Genomic DNA, 25,139 nt, shown 5'->3' with positions numbered 1-25,139 from the left:
TACTCATTCGCCAACCCATACATAAGACGCTTCACTGGTGGATGGCCCGAGATAACTTAGCGAAGGGGAAACCATTCAGACCACCACCTCACCAGCTTGTGGTCACCACGGATGCCTCCAAACATGGATGGGAGGCACACCTTCTCCATCTCGCACAGGGGACACATGGTCTGCCCAGGCATCCTCACTCCATATCAACCTACTGGAGGCTCAAGGCCATAGGGAATGCCCTCAAAACCTTCAAACAGTGGATGACAGGCAGGACAGTCCTTATCCAAACAGACAACTAGGTGGCCATGTTCTACATCAATAAGCAGGGAGGGACAGGGTCAGCCTCACTCTGCAAGGAAGCTTGCCGCATATGGGAGTTCGCCAACTCCATTCAATGCCCCATTCAGGCAACTTATCTCCCGGGGGTGCAGAACGACCTGGCAGACAGCCTCAGCCGCCAGCTGGATCCCTAAGAGTGGTCCCTCAACCCTGCGGTGACCTGGGGCACACCGAGCAAACTGAACTCAAAATGCACGACCTTCTGCTCAAAGAGACCAACCCATTGCCATCTCAGCCCCGATAGTCTGTCTCTGAGTTGAAACCACCGTCTCTTATACGACTACCTGCCAACACCTCTCATATCCAAAGTCCTGCAGAAAATCCGTCAGGACAGAGCAACGGTGATCATGATTGCCCCATTCTGGCCCCGGCAATGGATAGCGGTTCACACATATCTCTGCCTTCCGATCAGCACATATCTCATAATGCAACATGGGAGCTCTACTCTCCACCACGACCTGCGTTCCCTAGTTCTGACCGCATGGATGTTGAGAGGATGAACCTACCACAAGACATGGAGCACATTCTTATGGCAGCCAGAAGACCTTCAACCAGAAAATGCTATGGGTTAAATGGAGAAGGTTCCGCTACTGGTGCACAGGCACACAGTGAGATATACCAGACTACAACTGCCCCATACCGGACATCCTGCAGTACCTACTGAGCTTATCTCAGGGGGGGGGCCTAAAACCCACTTCCACCAAGGTCCACCTAAGTGTGATCGCGGCATACCACATTGGCTTAGACTACACAGTGATGTTGGGGCACCCAGTAATCGCAAAATTCATGAAGGGACTGTCCAATCTGCACCCACCCGTCAGACCACCACCGCCCGGATGGGACCACAACTTGGAGCTGCATCAGCTCACCCTCGACCCCTTCAAACCTTTGGGGGAGGCAGATCCCTTGCCTGGAAAATCCTCTTCCTGACCTCCATTGCATTGGCCAGACGTATCAGCGAGATCCAGTCCCTGGTCCATCACCCCCCTACACACTCCTCCATGAGGACAAGGTGGTGCTCAGAACCCACCCCCGATTCTTGCCGAAGGTGGCTTCAGAGTTTCACATCAACCAGTCTATCATCCTCCCTGCACTCTACATCTCCCACAGGGAGGCTCACAGCCACCTCAGTGACACCTCCTGGACTGTGTGCGTGGCCCGACTACCTACATCAACAGGATACAACGGACCAGACAAGCCTCACAACTGTTCGTCTCCTAAGACCAAAACAGACCAGGATTGCCGGTCACCCAACACACACTCTCACGCAGATTATCCCAGTGCATCTCCTTCACCTATAGAAGAGCGCAGCGTGAACTGCCGGTGGGAGCCCACACCCACCAACTCAGAACCATAGCCACCACTCCAGCTCATCTACACCACACACCAATAGAGGACATCTGTGATGCAGCCACTTGGTCCTCCATGCACACCTTCACCAAGCACTACTTCCTCGACATAGCATTCCACGCCCCGAATGCATTCGGCTGAACAGTCTTGCAAGCGGCCCTTCCCTCCCGGGAGTGACAGCAACCACTAGCACAGCCTTGACAAACACTGATCAAGAAGGGTGTTATAGATATTAAGTAGGTCTTCCAGTACTACCTGTCTAGACTGAATGTTGAATATGCAAGTACGAATTGTTACATGCAAGTACAAATTGTCACTGCTGACCAGTTGGTTTCTCACTGTTCATTGATTGTTATTGACCAGTTTCACAACTGGTTGTTATTGACCTTTTTTTGCACAACTTAACCTGCCCGGTTCGGCCTCCACAGCGAGGCGAGGGATGCACAGAGCGCTAAGGCGCAGGTCCATTCGGTACATCCCTCAACTAGGGAGTCACCCATATGTGGCTGACTCATCCTGCTTGTCTTAGGAGAAAGTGTAGTTACTTACCTGTAACGTAGGTTCTCCGTGGACAGCAGGATAGTCAGCCACACAACCCACCCACCTCCCTATAAGGCCGACCTGGCCACAGCTAGGAACATCCTGGGGATTAGGGGGAAGCAGGGGGAAATGGGTGGTGCTCGGGCACTGCACGTGCTCAGAGAGAGAGAAAAAAATCTCTCTGAGCTATTGGAGAGCTTATCCGCAAATTGGGAGCTGTTGGGACAACACCCATATGTGGCTGACTATCCTGCTGTCCACAAAGAACAGGTAAGTAACTACACTTTTTGGTATCATCCGCAAAGAGGCAAATCTTCCCTGACAACCCTTCAGCAATATCTTTATATGTTAAAAAGAACAGGCCCAAGAACAGAACTTCGAGACACACCACTGGTAACATCCCTTTCCTCAAAGCGATATCCATTGATCAGTACCCTCTGTTGCCTTTCACTCAACCAGTTCTTGACCCATCCCGAGGGCACTCAATTTATTAGACATCTGTGTGGAACATTGTCAAAGGCTTCGCTAAAATCTAAATATACCACATCTAATGCACATCCTCTATCCAATTCTCTGCTCACCCAGTCAAAGAAATTGATCAGATTTGACCAAGCACAATTTAGACTAATCATCCAATCCCTAGTCTTAGGTCTGCTGGATTATTGCAACTCCCTATATCTTCCTTGTCCAGCCACTATGATAAAACGACTCCAGACCATACAAAACACCGCCCTCAGATTGATCTACTCACTCAAAAAATATGATCACATAACAACTGCCTTCTTAGACTCTCACTGGCTACCCATACAAGCACGAATCCAATTCAAATACCACTGCCTGATATTCAAAGCATTACATGGCTCTTCCCCCTCCTATCTAAACAACCGCTTAAACCAAATCTCCACCTCAAGACACAGAAGAACCTCGAACCCTTTCACCTTCCCCCCACTCAAAGGCACACAACGCAAGAAAATGTTTGACAACCTACTGGCAACACAAGCAGCAAAAATCAACCATTCCATCTCCAATCTTATGACAATATCAGACAACTTCAAAACATTCAGAAAAGAAATCAAAACCCTGCTTTTCAAAAAATTCATCCAAATATCTTAACCCCTCCTCTTTTACCTCCAGAAGATTCACCTACCTTCAGATAACCTTCCCCCAAATTACCCATCTTAACACCTTCCAATTAAACAAATACCATAAATAGATTGTAACCTACCCTCTCTAACTGCATTCCATATGTATTTTTCATACAGTTCTTCACTGTCAGTTTAATTTCCATCCTATAAGTTCACATAGAATTTTTCTTTTTTCAACCATCTTTATTTTCTCTTCTTTATTAATTTCCAGGTACTTTAGTTAGATTGTGAGCCTTCGGGACAGTAAGGGAATTTTTTAAGTACCTTCTTACTTCTCATTTATAATCTTAATGTATATTTTCTACAAACCGCTTAGAACCTAACGGATGTAGCGGCATATAAGAAATAAATTACATTACATATCTCTAGTGAATCCATGTTGCCTCTGTTCCTGTAATCTACAATATTCCAGAAACTTGACCATTCTCTATTTTAAAAGTGTTTCCATTAATTTGCTTACCACAGACTTACCATTCTATACTTCTTCCTTACTTCCACTTTTGTGGAAAGGAACCACATCCGCCCTTCTCCAGTCCTCCGATACCACTCCTGACTCTAGAGCAGTGCTGCCCGATTCAAGAAAAAAAAATTTTTTCTTCGATTCAATTTTCCTGCCCAAGTGGGTATTTTTTTTCAAACATCCTGGTGGGTTTATTTTATAGCCTCTTCACCCCCTTTTCTCTCTCCTACCCACACTGATGCTATGGTGTAAACAAACAAAATAGACTTTTCCTCTCTCTGTTAAATCCTAGCTCACGTTCGCAGTCTAACATCACCTCTAACATTTCAAATCTGACATATTGTAATCACAAAATAGAAAATAAAATTATTTTTTCTACCTTCTGTTGTGTGGTCATTATTCAAATCATTTGGTCCCAGGCTCTGATTGTCTTCTGATAACTTGCTTGTCAGGGTCTCCTTCCCATTTCTCGTTTTCTTCTTTCTCTGTGCTAACCATCCATCTTCCATCTCTGTCCTCCCCTTCCGTTTCCCTTCCCTCCCCCAGAGGTCTGGCATCTTTCCTTTTTTTCATCTCCATCCATAGATCCACCTTTTCTCAACTACCCTTTCATCCTTCATCTCTCCCTCCTTCCCCACAACCCAGGATCCACCATCTCTCCCTTTCACTTCACAACTACCCTCCTTATCCAGTATCTCTATCCCCCCTCAACACCATCCCTTGTGTCCAACTTCTCTCCCTTTCTGTTCTTTTCCTCCCTAAATCCCATTTTTCACCATCTCTATCCCTCCTGTTTTTAGATACATTATTTCTTTCCCCCCCAAAATCCGGCATATGCACGTCTTTGAACCCCCTTTCCCTCCCTCCCTCCCTCCGTGTACTTCAACACCAGGGCCCTTCTCTCCAGAAGGCCTGCACCTCACCCCTGAAGGCATGTACTCCATCCCTGCGCCTGCTCAATAATTATCTCATTGCAGGCATTTCCCATGGCAGATTCATGATCTGTGGTAAATTGCCTCCCCGCAGCAGAAGGCAGCTACATTCTGCGGCAGGCCTTCTTTGTGACTCTGTACAGCGCTACATACATCTGGTAGCACTATAGAAATAATTAATAATAGTAGCAGGTGTTGTGCCACTGTGGTCTTGGCCAGAACCTACTACTAAGCTACACAGACCAGGACATATGTTTGAGAAAGTTCTGTGTTATGTACTTAGCATTTGCACTGAATGCACTTCCTCTAAAAATGTTAAAGTTCTCTGACAGAATTTGGGCTGCCATAAGACCAATAAGAATAAAAGGCACTGGAGTCTTGCCTCCTTTGCTCTCTTCCTCACCCATTTGCAAGCCAGCCAACATTCTTCACCATCTTGCTCCACAGCTCACTCGCCTACATTCCATCTGAGAATTTTGATGGCCACCTACATTTCATTTGAGAATTGATGGCCACCAGACACTAGAATGTTCTAATCCAAGAGATGGGCAATCTCTGTCTTTGACAGCTGCAACCTGGTTTCATGATTTCCCTAATGACTATGCATGAGATCTATTTACATGCACTGTCTCCATTGTATGCAAATAGATTACATTCATAGTCATTGGGGAAATTCTGAATGACTGAGTCGCAGCCCTCAGGTTGCCCACCTCTGTTCTAATCAGACAGCTATATAGTGAATGCAAATGTCCACACTTGTCTCAAACTCTTTGATCTTACCTCTCTTTCAAAATAGATGATCGCAGTGTTGTAAGCCCTTACCCTAGAAGCATGATGTGATCATCCTAATTCTAGAAAGAAACCCCCCCTTTTACCTTGAGCTTGCAGATCAAGCAGTTTCATTGTCTAGCTAGCCTCACCTTTCTCGCCAAAATTCTGAAAAAGTTGATCTTTAACCTGCTAGTTTCAGTCTCTCTCATCCATTTCTGATCTAGTGAATGATGACCTCTCTCTGCCCCTTGGTCTAAGTATAGTATTTTTCGCTACATGAGACGCACTTTTTTTTCCACCCAAAAGTGGGTGCAAATGGGCCCACACCGCATTCTGAATGGTTGCCATCAGTTCTCACGGAACTCGCAAGAACTGACGGCAGCCATTCAGAAAGCGGCGCAGGACCAAGCAGGAGCACAGAAAGTTCATGCCTGACCTGTGCGCTGCTGGCTGCAAAATATAACAGCAATCAATCAGAGTGGATTCGGAAGTACCGGTAAATTGTCTTTAAGCAATACTGCTGCCCGATTCAAGAAAAAAATTTTCAATTCAATTTGGCCTATTGAATTGATTTTTCAATTCACTTTTCCCGCCCAATATGGTAATTTTTCTTCATATGTCATGGCAGGTTTATTTTGAAGCCTCTTCACCCATCCCATCTCCCTTTGCCCTCTCCATGCCAGTACTGTAGTATAAAACAAAACTTTTCCTATCTCTGTTAGGTCCTAGCTCATGCTCTCTGTCTAACACCAGCTCTGGCAGGATATACATTTCAAATCTGACATATTGCAATCAAAAAATTATTTTTTCTAACTTTTGTTGTCTGGTCATTTTATTATTCAAATCATGTTGGTACCAGGCTCTGGTTTCTGTTTGTCTTCTGTTAACTCGCTTGCCAGGGTCTCCTGCCCATTTAACATTTTCTTCTTTCTCCGTGCTCACCATCCATCTTCCATCTCTGTACCTTGCCATATCCAACATTTCTTTTCCACAGACTGTCTCTCTTGCTCCCTGCCTTGTGCCCTGGGTCAAACGTCTCTATTCCCCTCCATGCAGATCTCTCTCTTCCTTCCCTCCATTATCATGTGCACCATTTCTTTCTCCCCATGCAGCATCTCTCCCTGCCCTCTATCCTATGTCCCAACATTACTCTCTCTCTCTTCTCCATGCATGTCTCCCTTCTCTCCACCATATGCAGGATATCTTCCTCTCACCCCTTTCTACCTCTGTTGCATCTCTCCCTGTCTCTCCTCCATCTCATCGCCACCAATTTTTCATCTCCACCTATATGCAACGGCTTTTCATCCCTCCCATCCCCCTGTGCAGCACCTCCTGATTGACCCCCACCCCCATTCAGGTCTTCTAAAGTAGCAGCACTGATGATGGTGATTGGCTTGGCAGAGGCAGCGCGGTGGACAGATTTCTCATGGTCTGCCCACTAGGACTTCCCTGAGCTGTGTCATCAGTGATGCAGCAGAGGGAAGGCCTCGGCGAAGCAGACAAGGAGAAGCCTGTTCACCGCACTGCATCTGCCACCACTGCTGCTACTTTAGGAGGCCCAGAGGTATGTCAGGAGTCAGGACTCACTGAATCTGTGAATATGATTTTTTAGAAAGTGAATAGATTCACAGAGGTGAAACGGTGAATCGGGAAGCACTATCAAGCAGTTAACTGGCTGGCTCCAGGATAATCATTTCTAAATTCCATCATATGTGAAGAAATTCTGTTTCCAAATCCTTGGGTCTTAATAATAATAATAATTTTATTCTTATATACTGCCAAAGCCATAATAGTTCGAGGCGGTGCTGGACAATCAGTGAAGAAACAATACAAATCACCAGAAATACATGCATACAAAAATAAATAAATAAAGTAAAAACAATGAATCCTTAGGTTACAAATCAATCAAACAATTGCGTTTTTACTGATTTTCTAAAACTAAAATAAGATGGGGCACGCATGATAGTATTACCCAACCAGTCATTCAATTTACCTGCCTGGAAAGCAAGAGTTCTGTCCAGGAATCTTTTAGAACAACAAGCCTTTATTGTTGAGTACGGTAAGTAAACATATGGATTCTACGTGTAGGCCTGTTAGAGCAATCCAAAAAAAAAAAAAAGTGAGAGACCAAATACACAGGGACCAAGCCAAATATTAGTTTAAAGCAAAGACAAGAGAATTTAAACAAAACTTGCTTCCATCAGCAACCAGTGTAATTTTTGATAATAGGGACTACTATGTTCCCATTTTTTCAAACCAAAAATCAGACGAACTGCTGAATTTTGAATAATTCAGAGTCATAAGAGTTTTCTTGAATGTTCCCAAATAAATGATATTGCAATAGTCAACTCAAACCTCCTGCCATAAACTATTATTTCAAGACACAGTACACGACAAACTCAGTTGTATAATCCTCCATTTTTGCCTTGCATTTGTTCTGTTGAACCAGTCCTATTCATCAAGCTTATAAGAACCCTTCTATCATCATTAGTGATCTCTCATCAACATTACTGCAGCACTCTTTACAATGACCTTACACACAACATTCTCTTAAGTGGTTTCAATTGGTTTAACTGATGCCCAACACCTTGATAACTGCCAAAGGAATACCTGCTTCCAGTCTCTGCTACACTTAGGGCTGGATTCACAAAGCTCTGATACCAAGGTAAAAAATATTGTAGGTAGGAGCAATCTTTTTTTTTTTTGGCGATGCTCAGCACAATAGCATGTAAATTATATGCATGCTATTCATGCGGAGAATCAAGGCACTTGCTCAGAAGAGCAATTGCTAGGCACAGCTCCTCTCTCTTGTCAGGCTCAAGCTGCTCTCCCTGCCCCAATCAACTGAGCCACAGGACTCCACTTTCGCTGAGCCGCTATCAGCTGAACCAGCAAGGGAAGCCCCGAAGCCGCCTTGGGGAGTCCTGCCAGCTCAGCTGATCACTCAGCAGGAAAAAAAAGAAGTCCCCTCCAACTTCTCCATCCCCACTCCCCGTACCATGCAGTAAAGACCAGCAGGAGGAAAGCCCATTTCTCTCTGAAGATGCGACATCAGCTGTCACTCCAAGTCGTAAAGTTAGCCATTTTAAAAGCACTGTGGCTTTTAGTTTTCATTAGCCAATGTTCATATGTACAGAGGCTATTTTGCTTGGAGGTAAAATATGGTCTTTCATTATTTCATTATTATATATATTCTGGATTGGATACTCTTTGGATAATTCTAAAGAACTTCCAGACTCTGCTGTGCACAACAGGACAGTGTGTGGCACAGTAGTTAAAGCTACAACCTGAGCACCGTGGGGTTGTGGGTTCAAACCCACGCTGTTCCTTGAGACCCTGGGCAAGTCACTTAATCCTCCCATTGCCCCAGGTACATTAGATAGATTGTGAGCCCACCGGGACAGACAGGGAAAAATACTTGGGAGTACCTGAATAAATTCATGCAAACTGTTCTGAGCTCCCTTGGGAAAACGGTATAGAAAATTGAATACATAAAAATAAATAAATATAGTATTTTAATCAAACTTATGGTGCAGAAACTAGATGCTATGAGAAAGGAACCTGCAGCGATTGTTTTCAAGCACAAAGTATTGGCCAAGCTTGTAATTTAGTAGAGAAATTATATTACAATGAATTCAAGATGATATACAGTCAAACCTTGGTTTGCGAGCAAAATTCATTCCAGAAGCATGCTTGTAATCCAAAGCACTCGTATATCAAAACAAATTTCCCCATAAGAAATACTGGAAACTCAGAGAATTCATTCCACAACTCAAAAACTTTAATATAAAATGACCCATTTCTCAAATTATTTTATAATACAGTAAAACCTTAGATTGCAAGAACTTGGTTTGCAAGTGTTTTGCAAGACAAGCAAAACATCTAATTAAATTTTAACTTGATATACAAGCAATGTCTTGCAATACAAGTACATACAGTATACACATATCACAATTGAATCAATGGTTCTTCTCTCTCCGACACTGCAAGAGTGTAGTGACTGTTCTAAACAACAAAATCTTGCAATATCAGTACATACAGTATACATGCATCACGTCATCACAACTTAGCCGATAGTTCTCTCTCTGACGCTTCAGGAGTGTAGTGACTGTTTAGTGAGGTCTTGCAATACAAGTGCGTATAGTATTCTATATCAAGTGGTCTAAATTTTAAAAAAGCTCAAATTTTGTATGCAGAACTAGCACAGCATTAAAAATATATATATATATATATATATATATATATATATATATATATATATATATATATATATATATATATATATATACTGTATATATATATATATATATATATATCTATCAGATTCTAAGTTGCAATAGTCACTGAGTTAGACCCTCCTTGTTTTACTGAGTGCTGGTAGCATTATACACAGCAGTGAATAAAATGTCATTTTTAGCTCTTGTAAAATTGAGAATAATTGGTCACAAGTGCTAATTTTTGGTAGCCCAGTGTAATTTTTTGTACTAGTTTCAGTCTAGTATGAGCATCATGGATGCAAAAGCCCGCATAAAACTTTTTTCAAAGTATGCCTTAAAACTTGTCAAGACAGATTTTGACCAGTTTATCAAATACTTTATAACTCCAGAGCAAAAGTAGATGCACACTTCAGATTTTTATCATATTCTTGCACTTTTAAATTTGCAGCAATTCAGTATGACTAGCTGCATCAGAACAGTCCTTCAAATGATGCACCACTGACACAAGGGCTGAAATTTATCTATTTTCAGGGTTAATTATTTAAAAAAAACAACCACCTCAGAGTCTGCCATATCTTCCTAAAAGCAACACTGTTTGAAAGAAAAAGGTTTTACTCTATAACAGCAGTTCCCAAACTGTGAGCCATGGCACCCTGGGGAACCATGACTGACGTACAGGGGAGCCGCAGATTATTCTTATATTAGACATCTTTTACAACCTTAAGAAATTAAAAAGTATATAGAAATAAAAATACTACAACTGAATTTTCAGGTTATTTATTAGTTACTGTTTTGATGTTTATGGCTAGTAAAACAGTTTGTTTTCTGTTATCATATGAATGTAATCCAAGTTTCCAAGTTTATTATAAAATTTGATTTATCGCCTATTCAAAATTCTAAGCGATGTACAATTAAAAGTTACAGAGTTGAGGGAAAAAGACATAACTAACAAAAACTCATACTACTAAAACATATTAAAATTCAATAAATACGTACCAGGTCAAACATAAGGAGAGTTAGAGAAGAAATACAATTTAGTTATAAAAGAAACAATTAAGGTAAAAAACACATTGGGAAAGGGAAGAGACAAGTCATTAAAATATTATGGACAAATTAAAGGCATAGGCAGTTCATTTAATCCTTGAATGCATCTTTAAAAAGAAAACCCTTAAGTTTGCTCTTAAATTTTTCCAAAACCCTTTCTTCTCTTAAATAAATTGGAAGGGCATTCCAAGCTTGAGGGACCGTAACTGAGAAGATAGATTGCCGCCGTGTATTAATAACTTTTAAAGAAGGAACGACCAATAAATGTTGGTCATTTGACCTTAGTACTCTAGATGAAGTATATGGAATTAAAACTTTATAAATAAACGCTGGGGTTTTAAATGTCAAGGACTTAAAAGTAAGCAGATATAATTTATACATTTTTAATCACCGTGGGGGAAACACTATGGGGCTCATAATCGAAACAGAAATATGTCCAAGTGCCGATAATTGAAACGGATTTTAGACGCATCTAAAAACAGCTTAGACCTTTTCAGTGCCGCTGTGTGCCTAGAGCTGAAAAGCACAGTTACTTACCGTAACAGGTGTTATCCAGGGACAGCAGGCATATATTCTCACATGTGGGTGACGTCATCTACGGAGCCCCAGCGCGGACAGCTTTTCAAGCAAACTTGATTGAAGTTTCAAGTTTGCTATGCTGCACCACGCATGTGCATGCCTTCTTGCCCACTAGAGGGCGCATCCCCACCTCGTGGTCCTCAGTTCCATAGCCAGCAAAGAAGCCATCCCCGGGGAGGAGGGCGGGTTGTGAGAATATATGCCTGCTGTCCCTGGATAACACTTGTTACGGTAAGTAACTGTGCTTTATCCCAGGACAAGCAGGCATGATATTCTCACATGTGGGTGACCTCCAAGCCAACCAAAAAAGGGTAGGTGGGAGGATGGCAATTTAGGAAAACAGGTTACGTAAAACCGACTGGCCAAACCGGCCGTCGCTTCTGGACAACGTATCCAGACAGTAGTGGGAGGTGAAAGTATGAACCGAAGACCAAGTGGCAGCCTTGCAGATGTCCTCCACTGGAGTAGACCGGAGGAAAGCAACAGAAGCTGCCATTGCTCGGACTTTATGTCCCGTGACCCGACCATGCAGCGCGAGACCAGCCTGAGCGTAGCAAAAAGAAATACAAGCAGCCAACCAGTTAGACAAGGTGCGCTTGGAAACCGGACGTCCAACCGATTAGGGTCGAAGGACAAAAACAATTGAGGAACCTTCCGATGAGACTGAGTGCGTTGAAGATAAAAAGCCAACGCCCTCTTACAGTCAAGCGTGTGAAGCGCCACCTCGCCAGGATGCGAGTGGGGCTTCGGAAAGAACACCGGAAGAACAATGGACTGATTGAGGTGGAAATCAGACACAACCTTCGGCAAAAATTTAGGATGGGTGCGAAGAACCACCTTGTCATGATGAAACACAGTAAAAGGTGGGTCCGCAACCAAAGCCTGCAACTCACTAACCCGCCTAGCTGAGGTGAGTGCAATCAGAAAAATCACCTTCCAAGTAAGAAACTTAAGATGAGATTTGTCAATAGGCCAATAGGCTCAAAAGGAGGCTTCATCAGCTGAGCCAAAACCACATTAAGATCCCAAACTACAGGAGGAGGTTTCAGAGGGGGATGAACATTCACCAGACCCCGCATGAAACGAGTCACCAGAGGATGAAGAGAGAGAGACCGACCCTCAAGATGCCGATGGAAAGCAGCAACAGCACTAAGATGGACTCGAATGGAAGTCGTCTTCAGTCCAGACTTGGACAAATGCAACAAATATTCCAGAACCGAAGACACCGGAGCCGAACTCGGATCCAGATGGTGCGAGGAACACCAGGATGAAAATCTGGTCCACTTCTGGGAATAACAAAGCCGAGTCGAGACCTTGCGCGAGGCTTCCTAAACCTCCCTGACAGACTGAGAAACAGAAACCGAAGTCAAGGGTAAGGAACCAAGCCGTCAGATGTAAGGACTGAAGATTGGGATGCAACAGCGAACCCCGACTCTGAGACAGCAGAGAGGGAAAGACAGGCAGAAGCAGAGGCTCCCTGACACTGAGTTGAAGGAGCAGGGAGAACCAGTGCTGACGAGGCCAACGAGGCGCAGTGAGAATCATAGTGGCTCTGGACGATTTGAGATGAACCAGCGTCCTCAAGATCAGAGGGAAAGGAGGAAACGCATAAAGGAACCTCCCTCCCCAGTCGAGAAGAAAGGCATCGGCCTCGAGACGGTCCGGGGAGTACATCCGAGAACAATATAGGGGAAGTTTGTGAGTCTCCGGGGAGGCAAACAGATCCACCTGAGGAGTCCCCCAGCGGTCGAAGACCTCGTGCAAAACTCAGGAGTTTAGCGACCACTCGTGCGGCTGGAGGAGACGACTGAGTTTGTCTGCCAGACAGTTCCTCTCTCCCTGAATGTAAACCGCACATAGGAAGATGTTCTGGGAGACCGCCCATTCCCAAAGGCGCAATGCTTCCTGGCACAGGGACCAAGAGCCCGTTCTCCCTTGCTTGTTTACATAATACATTGCCACCTGGTTGTCCGTCTGCACGAGGACTACCTGATCGTGCAGCAGGTGGCAGAACGCTCGAGCAGCCAGAAAAATGGCACGAAGCTCCAAAACATTGATGTGACAACGCCGGTCCTCTGCCGACCATAGACCTTGAGTCTGCAGACCGTCTAGATGAGCCCCCCACGTGTACTCCGAGGAGTCCGTGGTCAGGACCTTGCGATGCGGAGGAACGAGAAAGAGCAAACCCCCGGAAAGATTGGAAGAGTTGGTCCACCAACGGAGCGAGCGTCTCAAGGAAGGAGTCACTGTAATAGGGGAGGAGACTGGGTCCCGATCCTGACGCCACAGGGAGGCCAAGGTCCACTGAGGAAGCCTCAGGTGCAAACGGGCGAACGGAGTGACATGGACCGTCGACGCCATGTGGCCGAGAACCATCAGGCGCTGCGCCGAAACTGAGGGCAGCAGCGAAACCTGGCGACTCAATCGAAGCAGGGCCTCCAACCGTGGCGGGGGGAGGAACGAACGGAGGCGAACCGTGTCCAGCACGGCCCCGATAAACTGAAGGGATTGAGCCGGGCACAACTGAGACTTGGGGAAGTTCACTTCGAACCCCAGACGTTGAAGGAAGATGATAGTCTGTCGGGTCGCTGAAATAACCCCTTCCTTGGAGGACGCCTTGATCAGCCAATCGTCCAGGTAGGGAAAGACCTGCAGCCCCCGAGATCTCAGGGCTGCCGCGACCACCACCATACACTTCGTGAAGACTCGAGGGGACGAAGCCAGCCCAAAGGGGAGGACCCGATACTGGAGGTGCAACTCCCCCACCTGGAACCTGAGGAACTTGCGGAAGGCGGGATGCACCGGAACATGAGTATATGCTTCCTTCAGGTCCAGGGAGCATATCCAGTCCCCCGATTCTAACAGAGGGTACAGGACCGGAAGGGATAACATACGGAATTTCTCCCGGACAAGGAACTTGTTGAGCCTCCGGAGGTCCAGAATGGGGCGTAAGTCCCCTGTCTTCTTCGGGACCAAAAAGTAATGGGAGTAAAACCGCCGTCCCCTTTGGTTCGGGGGCACCTGCTCCACCGCCCGAAGGCTCAACAAGGACCTGGCTTCCGAAAGGAGAAGAGGAAGCTGGGCTCGACAGCAAAGAGAAGCCCCCGGAGGATGTTCTGGCGGCGTGGCTAAGAAGTTTAGCGAGTAACCCTCGGAGATGATCCGGAGCACCCAAGCGTCCGACGTGATCCCGGCCCAGGCCGGAAGAAAGGCCTGCAAGCGGCCCGCCCCCATCCGCTCATCACGTCAAAAAGACGGAGCCGGTTTAGACGCCCTTTGCGCCTGAGGTTTCGGTTGGGACGCTCTGCCCTGCTGAGGGGGACGCCGGGGCGGAGGCCTCGAGAAAGCCGGCGTCGACTTCCGCGGGTATCGCCGCAGTGGAGGTCTAAACGGCTTCTGCAGCGGGACCCGGGGTGTAGGACGGACCAATGAGGCGATGGAGCGCTCATGTTCGGACAGGCGTTTGGTCGCCGCCTCCAAGGACTCATCGAACAATTCTGAGCCAACACATGGAAGATTGGCCAGACGTTCTTGCAAGTTCGGGTCCATATCCAGGGTACGGAGCCATGCGAGAATGCGCATCGCCACCGCAAAGGCGGATACTCGAGAGGCCAACTCAAACGTGTCGTAAACTGCGTGAAAGAGGTACAGACGCAGTTGTGACAAATTGGCCATAAAGGTACCAAAATCCCCCTTATGGGAATCCGGCATGACCCCATAATAACGGGGCAACGACTTCACCATCTGCCGTAAATAGGACGAAAATGTGAAAGCATAATTAAGGACCCTGGCAGCCATCATGGAATTGGAATAGAGGCGACGACCAAACTTGTCCAGGGTCCGTCCCTCCCGTCCCGGGGGGACCGCAGCAGAGACCCGAGAAGGCTGGGACTTCTTCAACGCCGACTCCACCAGCAACGACTGGTGGGACAGCTGCGCTTTATCGAAGCCTTTGCAAGGGACTGTACGGTACTTTGACTCCATCTTCGAGGGAACCGCCGTAACCGTGAGAGGGGAGTCCAAGTTTCTCAGGAAGGTCTGATGGAGAACTTTGTTGAGAGGCAGACGAGGAGTCTCCCTTGGGGGAGAAGGCAAATCCTGCTCCTCCAAAAATTCCTTCGTATATTGAGAACCTGACCCAAGATCAAGGTCCAAAGCCCTCCCCATATCAAGCACAAATCTAGAAAAGGAGGAGGGCTTCGAAGGTGGAGAGGGAGATCGAGAAGCCCGCGCCGCCAAGAAAGAAGGGGAAGCCTCACGGGAGTAACGAGGTTCCTTACCCGTGCCAGACCCCGAACCCCAAGAAGCCGCACCCAGCGACCTCGATGGGGTCGGGGACCGCCCATGCCCCGAGGAACCCCTGCGGGAAGTCCCCGGGGTATGAGGAACCGAGGCATGCCCCTTCCGTCTCGGCGAGGAGTCCCTCGATAACTCTACCTCGGAAAAGCCTCGAATTATCGAGGCGGAGCTCCGAGACACGCAGGGTCTCAGCCCCGGTCGGCGAGGAGCGACCGAGTCGTCGAGGAGAGCCCCGAAGACGTTTGGGCTTCCGAGGCCGACACTTCGCCCGAGGCCGACCCGAGGGCGAGGAGCCCCGGGAGGACCTCGACGAGGAAGAAGAGGAAGAGATCCTCCGAACCCTTCGCACCTTGTCCCGAGGCCGCACGCTCCGCTCAGGCTGGTCAACCGAGGTCGAGGGCAAGGTCGGGGTCGAGGCCGAAGCCACCCCGGGGGCCGAAGTCGAGGGTAGCGAGACCGAGGCTGCCGAAGCTGGGGCAGACGAGGCCGAAGCCGGCTGTAGGTGCGCGAGGGCACCGGACAGCTCCGAGGCAATGAGTGCATGGAGTAAGTCCTGAAAAACAGGAACCCCCATCATAGCCGGTAGATCCGGGGCCGGCGGGTGCTCCCTCGGTCTCGAGTATTCCCGCGGGGCACCCGACTTCGACGCTCGGGGCGGGGCCGAGGACGACCCACCCACCCCCGTCGATGAGCCCGAGGATGGCTTCTTCGAGGCTGGAACAGAAGAAAGAAGTGAGAACTTACCCACCGTCGACTTCGGGGTCGAGGGCGCAGGCTTCGACAAAGCGGGCTGTCGGGGCGAGGTCGAGGAAGTCGAGGCCGAGGTCAAGGCCGGGGCTGAAGCCGAGGTCGACGTCGAGGCCGTCCCCACCGCGGGGTCCACAGCAAAGAGCTCTGCCATTCGAGCGCGACGGCAGCGGAGAGCTCTCGGCTGAAAAGTAGAGCACCGAGTGCAGGAGTCTGTTGGGTGCTCAGGACCCAGACAAAGCAAGCACCACCGGTGGGGATCGGTGATCGAAAGCAACCGATCGCACCGGGTGCACTTTTTAAAGCCCGTCAAGGGACGGGACATGAACTCAAAAAACGGCCGGGAACAAACGAGGTCCCGCGGCCACCGGGAGCCCCCGGAGCTGAACGAAAAGATTTTTTTTTTTTTGACGAAAACTTACACACGAACAAATAAAAAAACAAATCAAGCACAGCCACCGAGAAAAAAACACTCAGCCGCGGTGTCAGAAGGCAAAAAGAAGAGAGCACAAATTCCACAGGGCTTCTGGCTCCGCGGAAAAAACTGAACTGAGGACCACGAGGTGGGGATGCGCCCTCTAGTGGGCAAGAAGGCATGCACATGCGTGGTGCAGCATAGCAAACTTGAAACTTCAATCAAGTTTGCTTGAAAAGCTGTCCGCGCTGGGGCTCCGTAGATGACGTCACCCACATGTGAGAATATATGCCTGCTTGTCCTGGGATAAGGGGCATTTTAGGAGGAGTGGTGAGGGCAAGATTTTGTAAAACCAAAAGTTTAATGAGACTGCCTAGACGAACTTGTATGTAGCGACTTAGGGGATCTAAAAACAGGTCTAACTGTTCCGAAGGAATCCAAAGTGACCAGATAACCACTGCGGACACAAAGTAAAGACCCCACAAACACTCCCCCAGTGATCACTGACATAAATACTTGCCTCCAGAATATCAGCACCTGGCATAGGAAAGCCTAGTAGAGCTGCACAGAGGTAGCTTAGTCTGTCTGGGGGGTGGGCTAGTGAACCATAGAGAGGAAGACCCAGGCCTATAAGCCATGCTAACCACTGCATTCATAGTGAAACATGTGCACCCCCAAAACCCTATTGTACTGTCATATAGGTGCCACCTGTAGGCATAAGGGTTTTTGGGATGGTAGACATGCGGGTCCAGTAGGTTTTGGGGGACTCACCATGACCTATAAGGGAGTTGTGGTGAGATGTTTATGTGGTACCCTTTTAGTGAAGTTCACAGCAGTGTCCTGTAAGGTGTCCATTCCATTACTTTGCTGACCCCGCCCATGTCCAAAAGGTCTTGTTCTAGGCGTTTTTGACTTGAACAAATTTTTGGACGAGAATGGGGTATAAACACAGATGACTTAGCGGCCTGGACGATTAAACAGCTGGACGTACAAGTAGACGATTCTTGAAAAAAAGAAATTTTAGACATACAGTAAAATCTTGGATTGCAAGTAACTTGGTATGCAAGTGTTTTGCAAGAAAAGCAAAACATTTTATTAAATTTTAACTTGATATACAAGCAAGGTCTTGCAATACAAGTACATACAGTATACAGTACAAACATCACATCACTATAACTGAGCCGATGGTTCTTCTCGCTCTCTCTCCGACACTGCAGGAGTATAATAACTGTTCTAAACAAGCAAGATATTGCAATATGAATACACACAGTATTTTGCATTAAAGTTTTGGTGTTGTGGAGTTTCCATTATTTCTTATGAGGAAATTCACTTTGATATATGAGTGTTTTGGATTACAAGCATGTTTACGGAACGAATTATGCTCGCAAACCAAGATTTTACTGTATTTTTTGAGAATGGACTTTTGACATGTCCAACTTTGGGTGACTAGTGACTTAGGCCCGAAGTGGACTTAGATGGTTTTTTTTTATTATGCCCCTCACGCATATAACTAGTGATAAACTTTATAAAAACATGCCCAGTAAAAGCAAGATTTTTCAAAAAATTGTGTGAAGATATGGGAGCATATCTTTGTTATACTACTGCCACTCACACTGGCTTTCTTGTGGCAATATGTTGGACCGTATATTTAATATACAGTGGTACCTTGGTTTACGAGCATAATTCGTTTTAGAAGCATGCTCGTAAACCAAAATACTCGTATATCAAAGCGAGTTTCCCCATAGGAAATAATGGAAACTCGCTTCAATACGGCCCAGATGACAGTAAGAAGCAGCGGGGGTGCCGGATCGCGGGGGGGTGCCGCTTACAAATCGAGGCAAGCTCGGTTTCCGAGGCACTGATTTTGCAAATGTTTTGCTCGTCTTGCAAAACACTCACAAACCGGTGTACTCGTAAACCGAGGTACCACTGTATTTCAATTTCGACAAGAACTCTATATTTTTCTGGAAGAAAAACATGAGTATGCCAAAAACTTTGTAGGGACAGTTTTTGATGAAACTGGCATACTTGTGTGATATTTTTGAAAAGTTAAATACGCTGAATCTCACCTTGCAAGGAGGCAACATGCACATTTTGAAATTGATCGAGAAGATTTCAGCTTTCAAAAAAAAAATTACAATTATGGTGGAGAAATATGCATGAAGACAGTGGCCAGAAGTTACATCAGAAGGAGGGACTTGCTTTTACTGGGAGAGTTTTTATAAAGTTTATCACATCCACTACTTATTCTAGGACCAAATTCAATGTAGGACTCAAATGCTTTAATGCGATTACTTCTCTATGTATTATGAAATGGGTCCACATTGCAATCGGAGCTTTCTTTAAAATAGGTGCTTGTAATCCTCCATAATGGCCTGACATCCATACAGACACCAATACACTTTGTCCACTCTAAATTATTTTCTGTCATAAATATATTTAGGATCTCAAAAGTTCTGAGCCTTTGTACTTGCAGTTTTTTTTTTAAACAAAAAAGTTCTTCCACAATGGTATTTCTATCTACAAAACATACATAACAAAAATCAAATGTGCAGAAAGCTTTAACAGGCTGGTAGGCACACTCTGGGAGGCGCAAAACAGCCAACCCAGGAGAGTCGCAGGTTTGTTTTTTTTGCCATTGGGAGGGAGGGAGGGAGAGAAAGAGGAGCGAAGGTGGGGGGCTGTTGGACCCACAATAGGAAGGGAGGGATGTGGATGTTGGTCTCACGAGGGGGGGCTGCTGCTGCACCCGCAAAGAGGGAAGGGAGTTGTTTGTGCTGCTGGACTGGCTAGAGCTGAAGAGAAGGGAGACAGTTGCTGGATCTGGTCTGGAGATTGGGGGTGGGGGGGGGTGCTGGGCCCATGTGTTGGGTGGAGCTGGAGGGAAGGGAAAGGTGCCAGACCCATACCTGGATGCTGAAGGGAGGAGATAGAGATGTTGGACCTATAGGGAGGAAGAGAGAGAAAAGCTGAACCAAGGGGATGGAGAAAGAGTGCGTGAAATACTGTACTGAACATTTAAGAAGGAGGAAAGAGTGTGAGAGACACATTGGTGTAAGAGAGGGGAGAAGCTGAACACATGAAGATATACAAAAAAAGAGAGGAGATGGTGGGCATGGATGGGAGCATAGGAACAGGGATAAAAAGGAAAATGCTGACATGGGAGGGTAATTGGACACAGAGCGGTAATGCTAGATATGGGAGGGTATATGGACACAGAGAGAGGATGGCTAGACATGGGGAAGAATAAGAATACAAAAGGAAGATGCTGGACAGGGAGGCCTAGGGATATAGAGGTATGATACTGTACACAGGAGGAGGGGATCACAGAATGGTGAGATGATGAAGGCAGGGAGATGTGCACAGGGGAAATACAGTACTAGAAAGGGACATATAGGAGACAGAGAAGGGAGATACTTGCTGAACATGGGGGAAAAAAAACATACACAGATGGAAGATGAATGGTGAGCATGTAGAAAGAAGACATGTCAAATGGTCAGGAGACCCTGGCAAGTGAGTTAAGAGTAGACAAGACAAAAACAGAACCACAGCCTGAGACCAATGTGATGTGAAGAATAAAATGACCAGACCAAAAAAAAGATAGAAAAAAAAAATTGTTTTCTATTTTGTGATTAGAATATATCAGATTTGAAATATGTATCCTGCTAGACCTAGTGTTAGATATAACTAGGGACTGCAAAGCCCAGACTGTGCATCTTTAGCTTCCAGCTGGCTTAGGGCTCTCTCTGACCAGAGTGTAATTACCCTAGTTGCACTCCCCTAACACTATTCCTTCCATGTGTGACTGAAGTATTCTGTTAACTTGATTTTTCTATGAAGCTTTCTATAGTAAATTTGACTTCAGTTTTCTTGATACTGGAGGGGATATTTGTGAGGAGGAGAGGGGGGAGACAGGGGTTTTGTTGATCCTTGCTCTGTATTATTTCTGATTTATAAAATGACAATTGTACGAAATAATGTTTCTTATTTTATTAAAGTATATAAAGTTCAGTCTAAAACTATTTGAGGCTTGTGCGGATTGGATCAGATGGTTTGTGAGGATGGGGTGGGGACAGGAACAAAGCTCATGGGGATGGGGCGAGGAAAGAGACAAATTTTTCCCTGTGTCATTCTCTAATCCTGAAGTAGCAGAGACAGTCCTAACAACCCCCCCTCCCTCCGGCCCCCAAAGCAGCAGAGCCAGTTCTGACTACCCCCTCCCTTACTCTCTCTCACTTACCCGAAGCAGTAGCAGCAGCTAGTGTGAGCAGAGAAAGCACCATAGACAGGCTTCTTCCAGCCAGCCCCGGCAAGGCCTTTCCTCTGCTGTGTTGGAAGTGACGCGACAGACAGAGGAAAGGCCCTGCCGGGGCGGGTTTAGCAGAGGGATGCAGATCAGAAGCTCCGACATCCCCAGTGGGCCTCTTTGGTTCACATTCACACAAACAAACTTTAATGTTCAGTTTCAGCCAAAACCAGGCAACAAGTTTTGGCTGCAGTTTCAGTATTAGATTGTAAGCTCTTCTGAGCAGGGACCATCTCTTGCATGTGCAACTGGTAGCGTTATAGAAATAATAAATTAGTTTTTGTTTTGGCCAAAAGTAATTAGGTAGCTTTGATAGCAGTTTCAGTTTCTAACTTCCGGTCTCTACCACAATATTAATACATTTTAGACACTTGATAGATGTAAAAACTCTGATAAATAATTTGATATAATGCAAAGATTGTTAGGAAATTTCAAAATATAGGCCTCATTTCTCTAAACTGATTAAGTCAACCACTAATCCAGCACAATGTCTTTATCGCTTTACCTCCTCTATTATCAATAAAAACTCCACCAGATAAAAATACTCTTCCATCGTTTGAAAACTTGGCTGTGGCCTTCTCGCAGAAAATACTCAAACTGCGCAAGGCCCTACCAGCCATAATTATTCCTCAGGATTAGTCTCAATCAAACCTTCGCCTGATCTCCTGGATGAACCATCTAACTCACATGGATCATCCAAGTGGATCACTTTAATACCCATTCTATGACCACACTTTCTCTAACTCTGGCACACGAGACCTACTTTTACATGCTTCTGGTATCTTGGTTGATATCTCAGTCTCAAGGGCTCCTACCATTTGCTCTCAATAAATTACAGACATATTATCCCTAGGTACAATTCCATTAGAGTAGAGCAGTGGTTCTTAAACCTGTCTTGAATATGCATGAGGCAGATTTACAAGTCCGACACCTCTATTATATGCAAATCTCACGACAGCCATTTTGATGACGGCTCTGCACATGGCAGGAGCATAGGTAGATCAATCCTGTGCCGTGTCACCGCGCTAGACCACCAGGTAAGGTCTGAGGAAGGTCCGAGACGCAGGAGGGAGACGGGGATGGGTCAGAGCCAGCCCTAAAAGTTATTCGCAGTTTTTTAATATTTGCAGGCCAGCTCTGCCCTTAACCCCTGCAAATATTGAGGAAGAAGTATAGTAAACCACATTGATCTATGTGTAGGAAAGCAGCAGTATATCAAGAATAAAATAAACATATGTATGCAAAATTTGATGAACTGCCACTATTTTCAAACACAAAAGCAGAGAGTTTCAAACCTACAAATGAAACATATATCGCTTTAGACTCAGGTAAGGGGATGGGACTTGTTTACTGCTTTTTCTTTGTGGTTTACACAATCAAAGCAGTTTATATATTTTAGACAGGTACTTATTTTGTACCTGGGTTAAGTGACTTGCCCAGAGTTACAAGGAGCAGCAGTGGGAATCAAACTCAACCTCAGGGGGCTGAGGCAGCTGCTTTAACCACTAGGTCACTCCTCCACTTCCCTATATTCTTGGCTTGCCATTCTCTATTTCAACCAAGCAATATCAGGAGTTCCCATGCACTTTGTAAATACTTAAAAACAAAGCTATTCATAATGTCAGCTGTGTGCTCTGGAGTTAAGGAAACCAACTATACACCGAATGGTGTACTTATCACTGACTAAGTGCTATTCTATAAAAATGCATAACTCCAGCATCACAAGTGCAATGCCTGCTGAGCAACCCTAATATTGAGTGAGCTCCTTTGCTGTATCCAGAGGGATATTTTGTGTTGTGCTTAGCACCCCTCAAACATTATGTATTTGCTACTTATCAGGACAGCTGATAAGGTTATCATTTTGAAGTTATGAGATTAATGTTTCACTTAAGTATTCTTCAAATACTAGCAAGTCAATTAAGACAAAGGTACAACATTTATGTTTAAGAAAGTCTGGAAAAGTTTCCCAATAATACTTTGCACCCAAAAGAAAGCAACCAATTACAGAGTGACTTAAAGCATATATTAAGTGGGCACAGAAGAAAGTCGAAGTCCTTTTACAGCAACCCCAAGGCCTATAAACTTGCTTATTTTCAAACGCACAGCTGCTTTTCTATTACCTAAAGCAGCCAAAGGCCAGATGCGTTCAGAACGAAATGACAATAACTGCAATCAAGCACAGAGCTGACGACCCCTCAACTCCCTCAGAAATAATACAATATTTACTTAATACACCACATTAACAATAATATTCGTAGAAATAATACAAAAACGCACTTGGAAAATTGTGTGTGTACAGATAGAAATACTGTATATTTCTATTATCACATTTATTTTTGTAATACCTGTACAAGCAGCAACTTGCCCCGCCCCCATTCCCTCTATTATTCTGAAATGTCCCCAGGGTATAATTTCCACATTCAACACTTCGCAACAATCGACCAAATTAAATAGCGCGCTAATGCCAGAAATCATACACAGCCGGGTGTCCGTAGGAAAAAAATGAGCAAGGGTGGGAAAGGGGACATAAAGGCCGGGATTTCTTCACTCACCCCACCACGGCTTCGCTGTAGTTCCTGCACTTCCAGGGGGTGCCGGTGTAGCCACCTGCTCCGATGCCGTCCACGCCTAGGCCGCCGCCAAGCAGCAGGCTGTAGTTGAGTCCGTAAGTGCTGGCCTTGTTATCCCGCTTCCTCTTATTCCTGTTGCCAGAGTCCAGACCCCTTCTCCAGCCACCGGCGGCGGGGTTGTTGAGGAACAGCTGGTTGTTGTTGTTGTTAGTGGTTTCCAGGGGTAGAAAATCCCTCTGTTCCGCGAGCTCCCCGGCTGCCTGGCCCAGCCTATCCCGGAACATGCTACCGCCACCCTGCTCCGTACCGCCCCCGCTGCTGCCAGAGGAAACGCCGCTAGTGCCGCCGCTGCCGGGAGAGCTGCAGTTGTTATTGAAGTACAGGTTCCTCAGTCCCTGAGTCGTTTCCCAAATCTGCATCCACAGGCTGTTAGAAGGTCCGAGCTGTTCTGGCTGAAACCAGGCGATCCTCGGATCCATCAAACGGCGACTTCGCCCCCAACCTCCTCCCCCCGCCCTCCCCAGCCCAGCGCGCGAGCGCGCGCGCGCTCCCTGCCCGACGCCTCGCGCAGCTGGCCCAGCACGTTCCCGGCTCAGCCGTTGTTTTCTTTTAAATAAATAAAGAAGAAAAGAAGGACAAAAAAAAAAAAAAAAAGAATGAAACTCTGCACGCGCTGTCCACCCGCTGCCACAGTAACCGAGAGAAGAAAAAAAAAAAAACCAAATAGGGGAGACGCGTTAACACGTGTAGCGAACGGTTCAAAGAAGCGCCAGCAGCTCCTGCCGCACCTAGCACTGCTTCACCCCCACTAGACCCTGTCACTGCTGGGTTCCCAGTGCAATGGCGACTGTGGAAGAGCACTGCGCTTGCTCGCGCTCCCCGAAGGGGCGTGGCCCCGAAACTTCAACTGTGTGGCGTAACAAGGGAGCGAAAAAAGTTCTTTACGTAATAAGGGAAATGGGAGGCGGGCCTACGTAGCTGAAGAATGTACATGCGAGGCGGAGTCTGGAAGAGCGGAACGGGTCGTATGAGATGGGGACTGAGGAGATAAACGAAGCGGGCTTGTATCGACTGTGCGAAAGTAAGGAGTCATTTTCACTTGAAACTTCAGGGTAAGACGCATTGATTTAGATCAATGGCTAGATAAGATGCTAGGGGCGTTAAAGCAATTGTTTTAGTCACTTTTTATTGTTTGGCTTAAAGTACAGTGAAAAGCTGTTCCTTAGTAAATAAAGAACACTGCTAACTCTATAAGAATCAGAGAATAGTTTAGAATCGCTAGGTGGAATATGCACAGTAAGCTTCTGAGCTGAAAACCAGATTAATTTGCATAGGTCAGGAAGCTGGTGAAATATACCTTGAAGGTCAACAATGCATACTTTAGAAATACAGATTCTTAAGGGATCATATAATATGAGTCCGGTTTCAGGTTTA

At 46.1% G+C, this 25,139-nt stretch overlaps 1 protein-coding gene across 1 annotated transcript in view; it reads right to left on the bottom strand.

Moving 5' to 3' along the window:
- TENT4B (terminal nucleotidyltransferase 4B) overlaps positions 1-24,218 on the bottom strand; it is a 114,659-nt gene extending 90,441 nt beyond the window's left edge. The window contains exon 1 of the mRNA XM_033941711.1: positions 23,688-24,218. Within this exon, the coding sequence (XP_033797602.1) occupies positions 23,688-24,184 (497 nt within the window). The 5' untranslated portion in view covers positions 24,185-24,218. The remainder of the gene's footprint in view (positions 1-23,687) is intronic.
- Between the last annotated feature and the right edge of the window lie 921 nt (positions 24,219-25,139).

This window comes from Geotrypetes seraphini, chromosome 4, assembly GCF_902459505.1.
Source record: "Geotrypetes seraphini chromosome 4, aGeoSer1.1, whole genome shotgun sequence".
In the NCBI taxonomy this organism is placed as follows: domain Eukaryota; kingdom Metazoa; phylum Chordata; class Amphibia; order Gymnophiona; family Dermophiidae; genus Geotrypetes; species Geotrypetes seraphini.
Note: the sequence above shows the minus strand (reverse complement) of the source record. Positions and strands in the feature narration are given on the sequence as shown.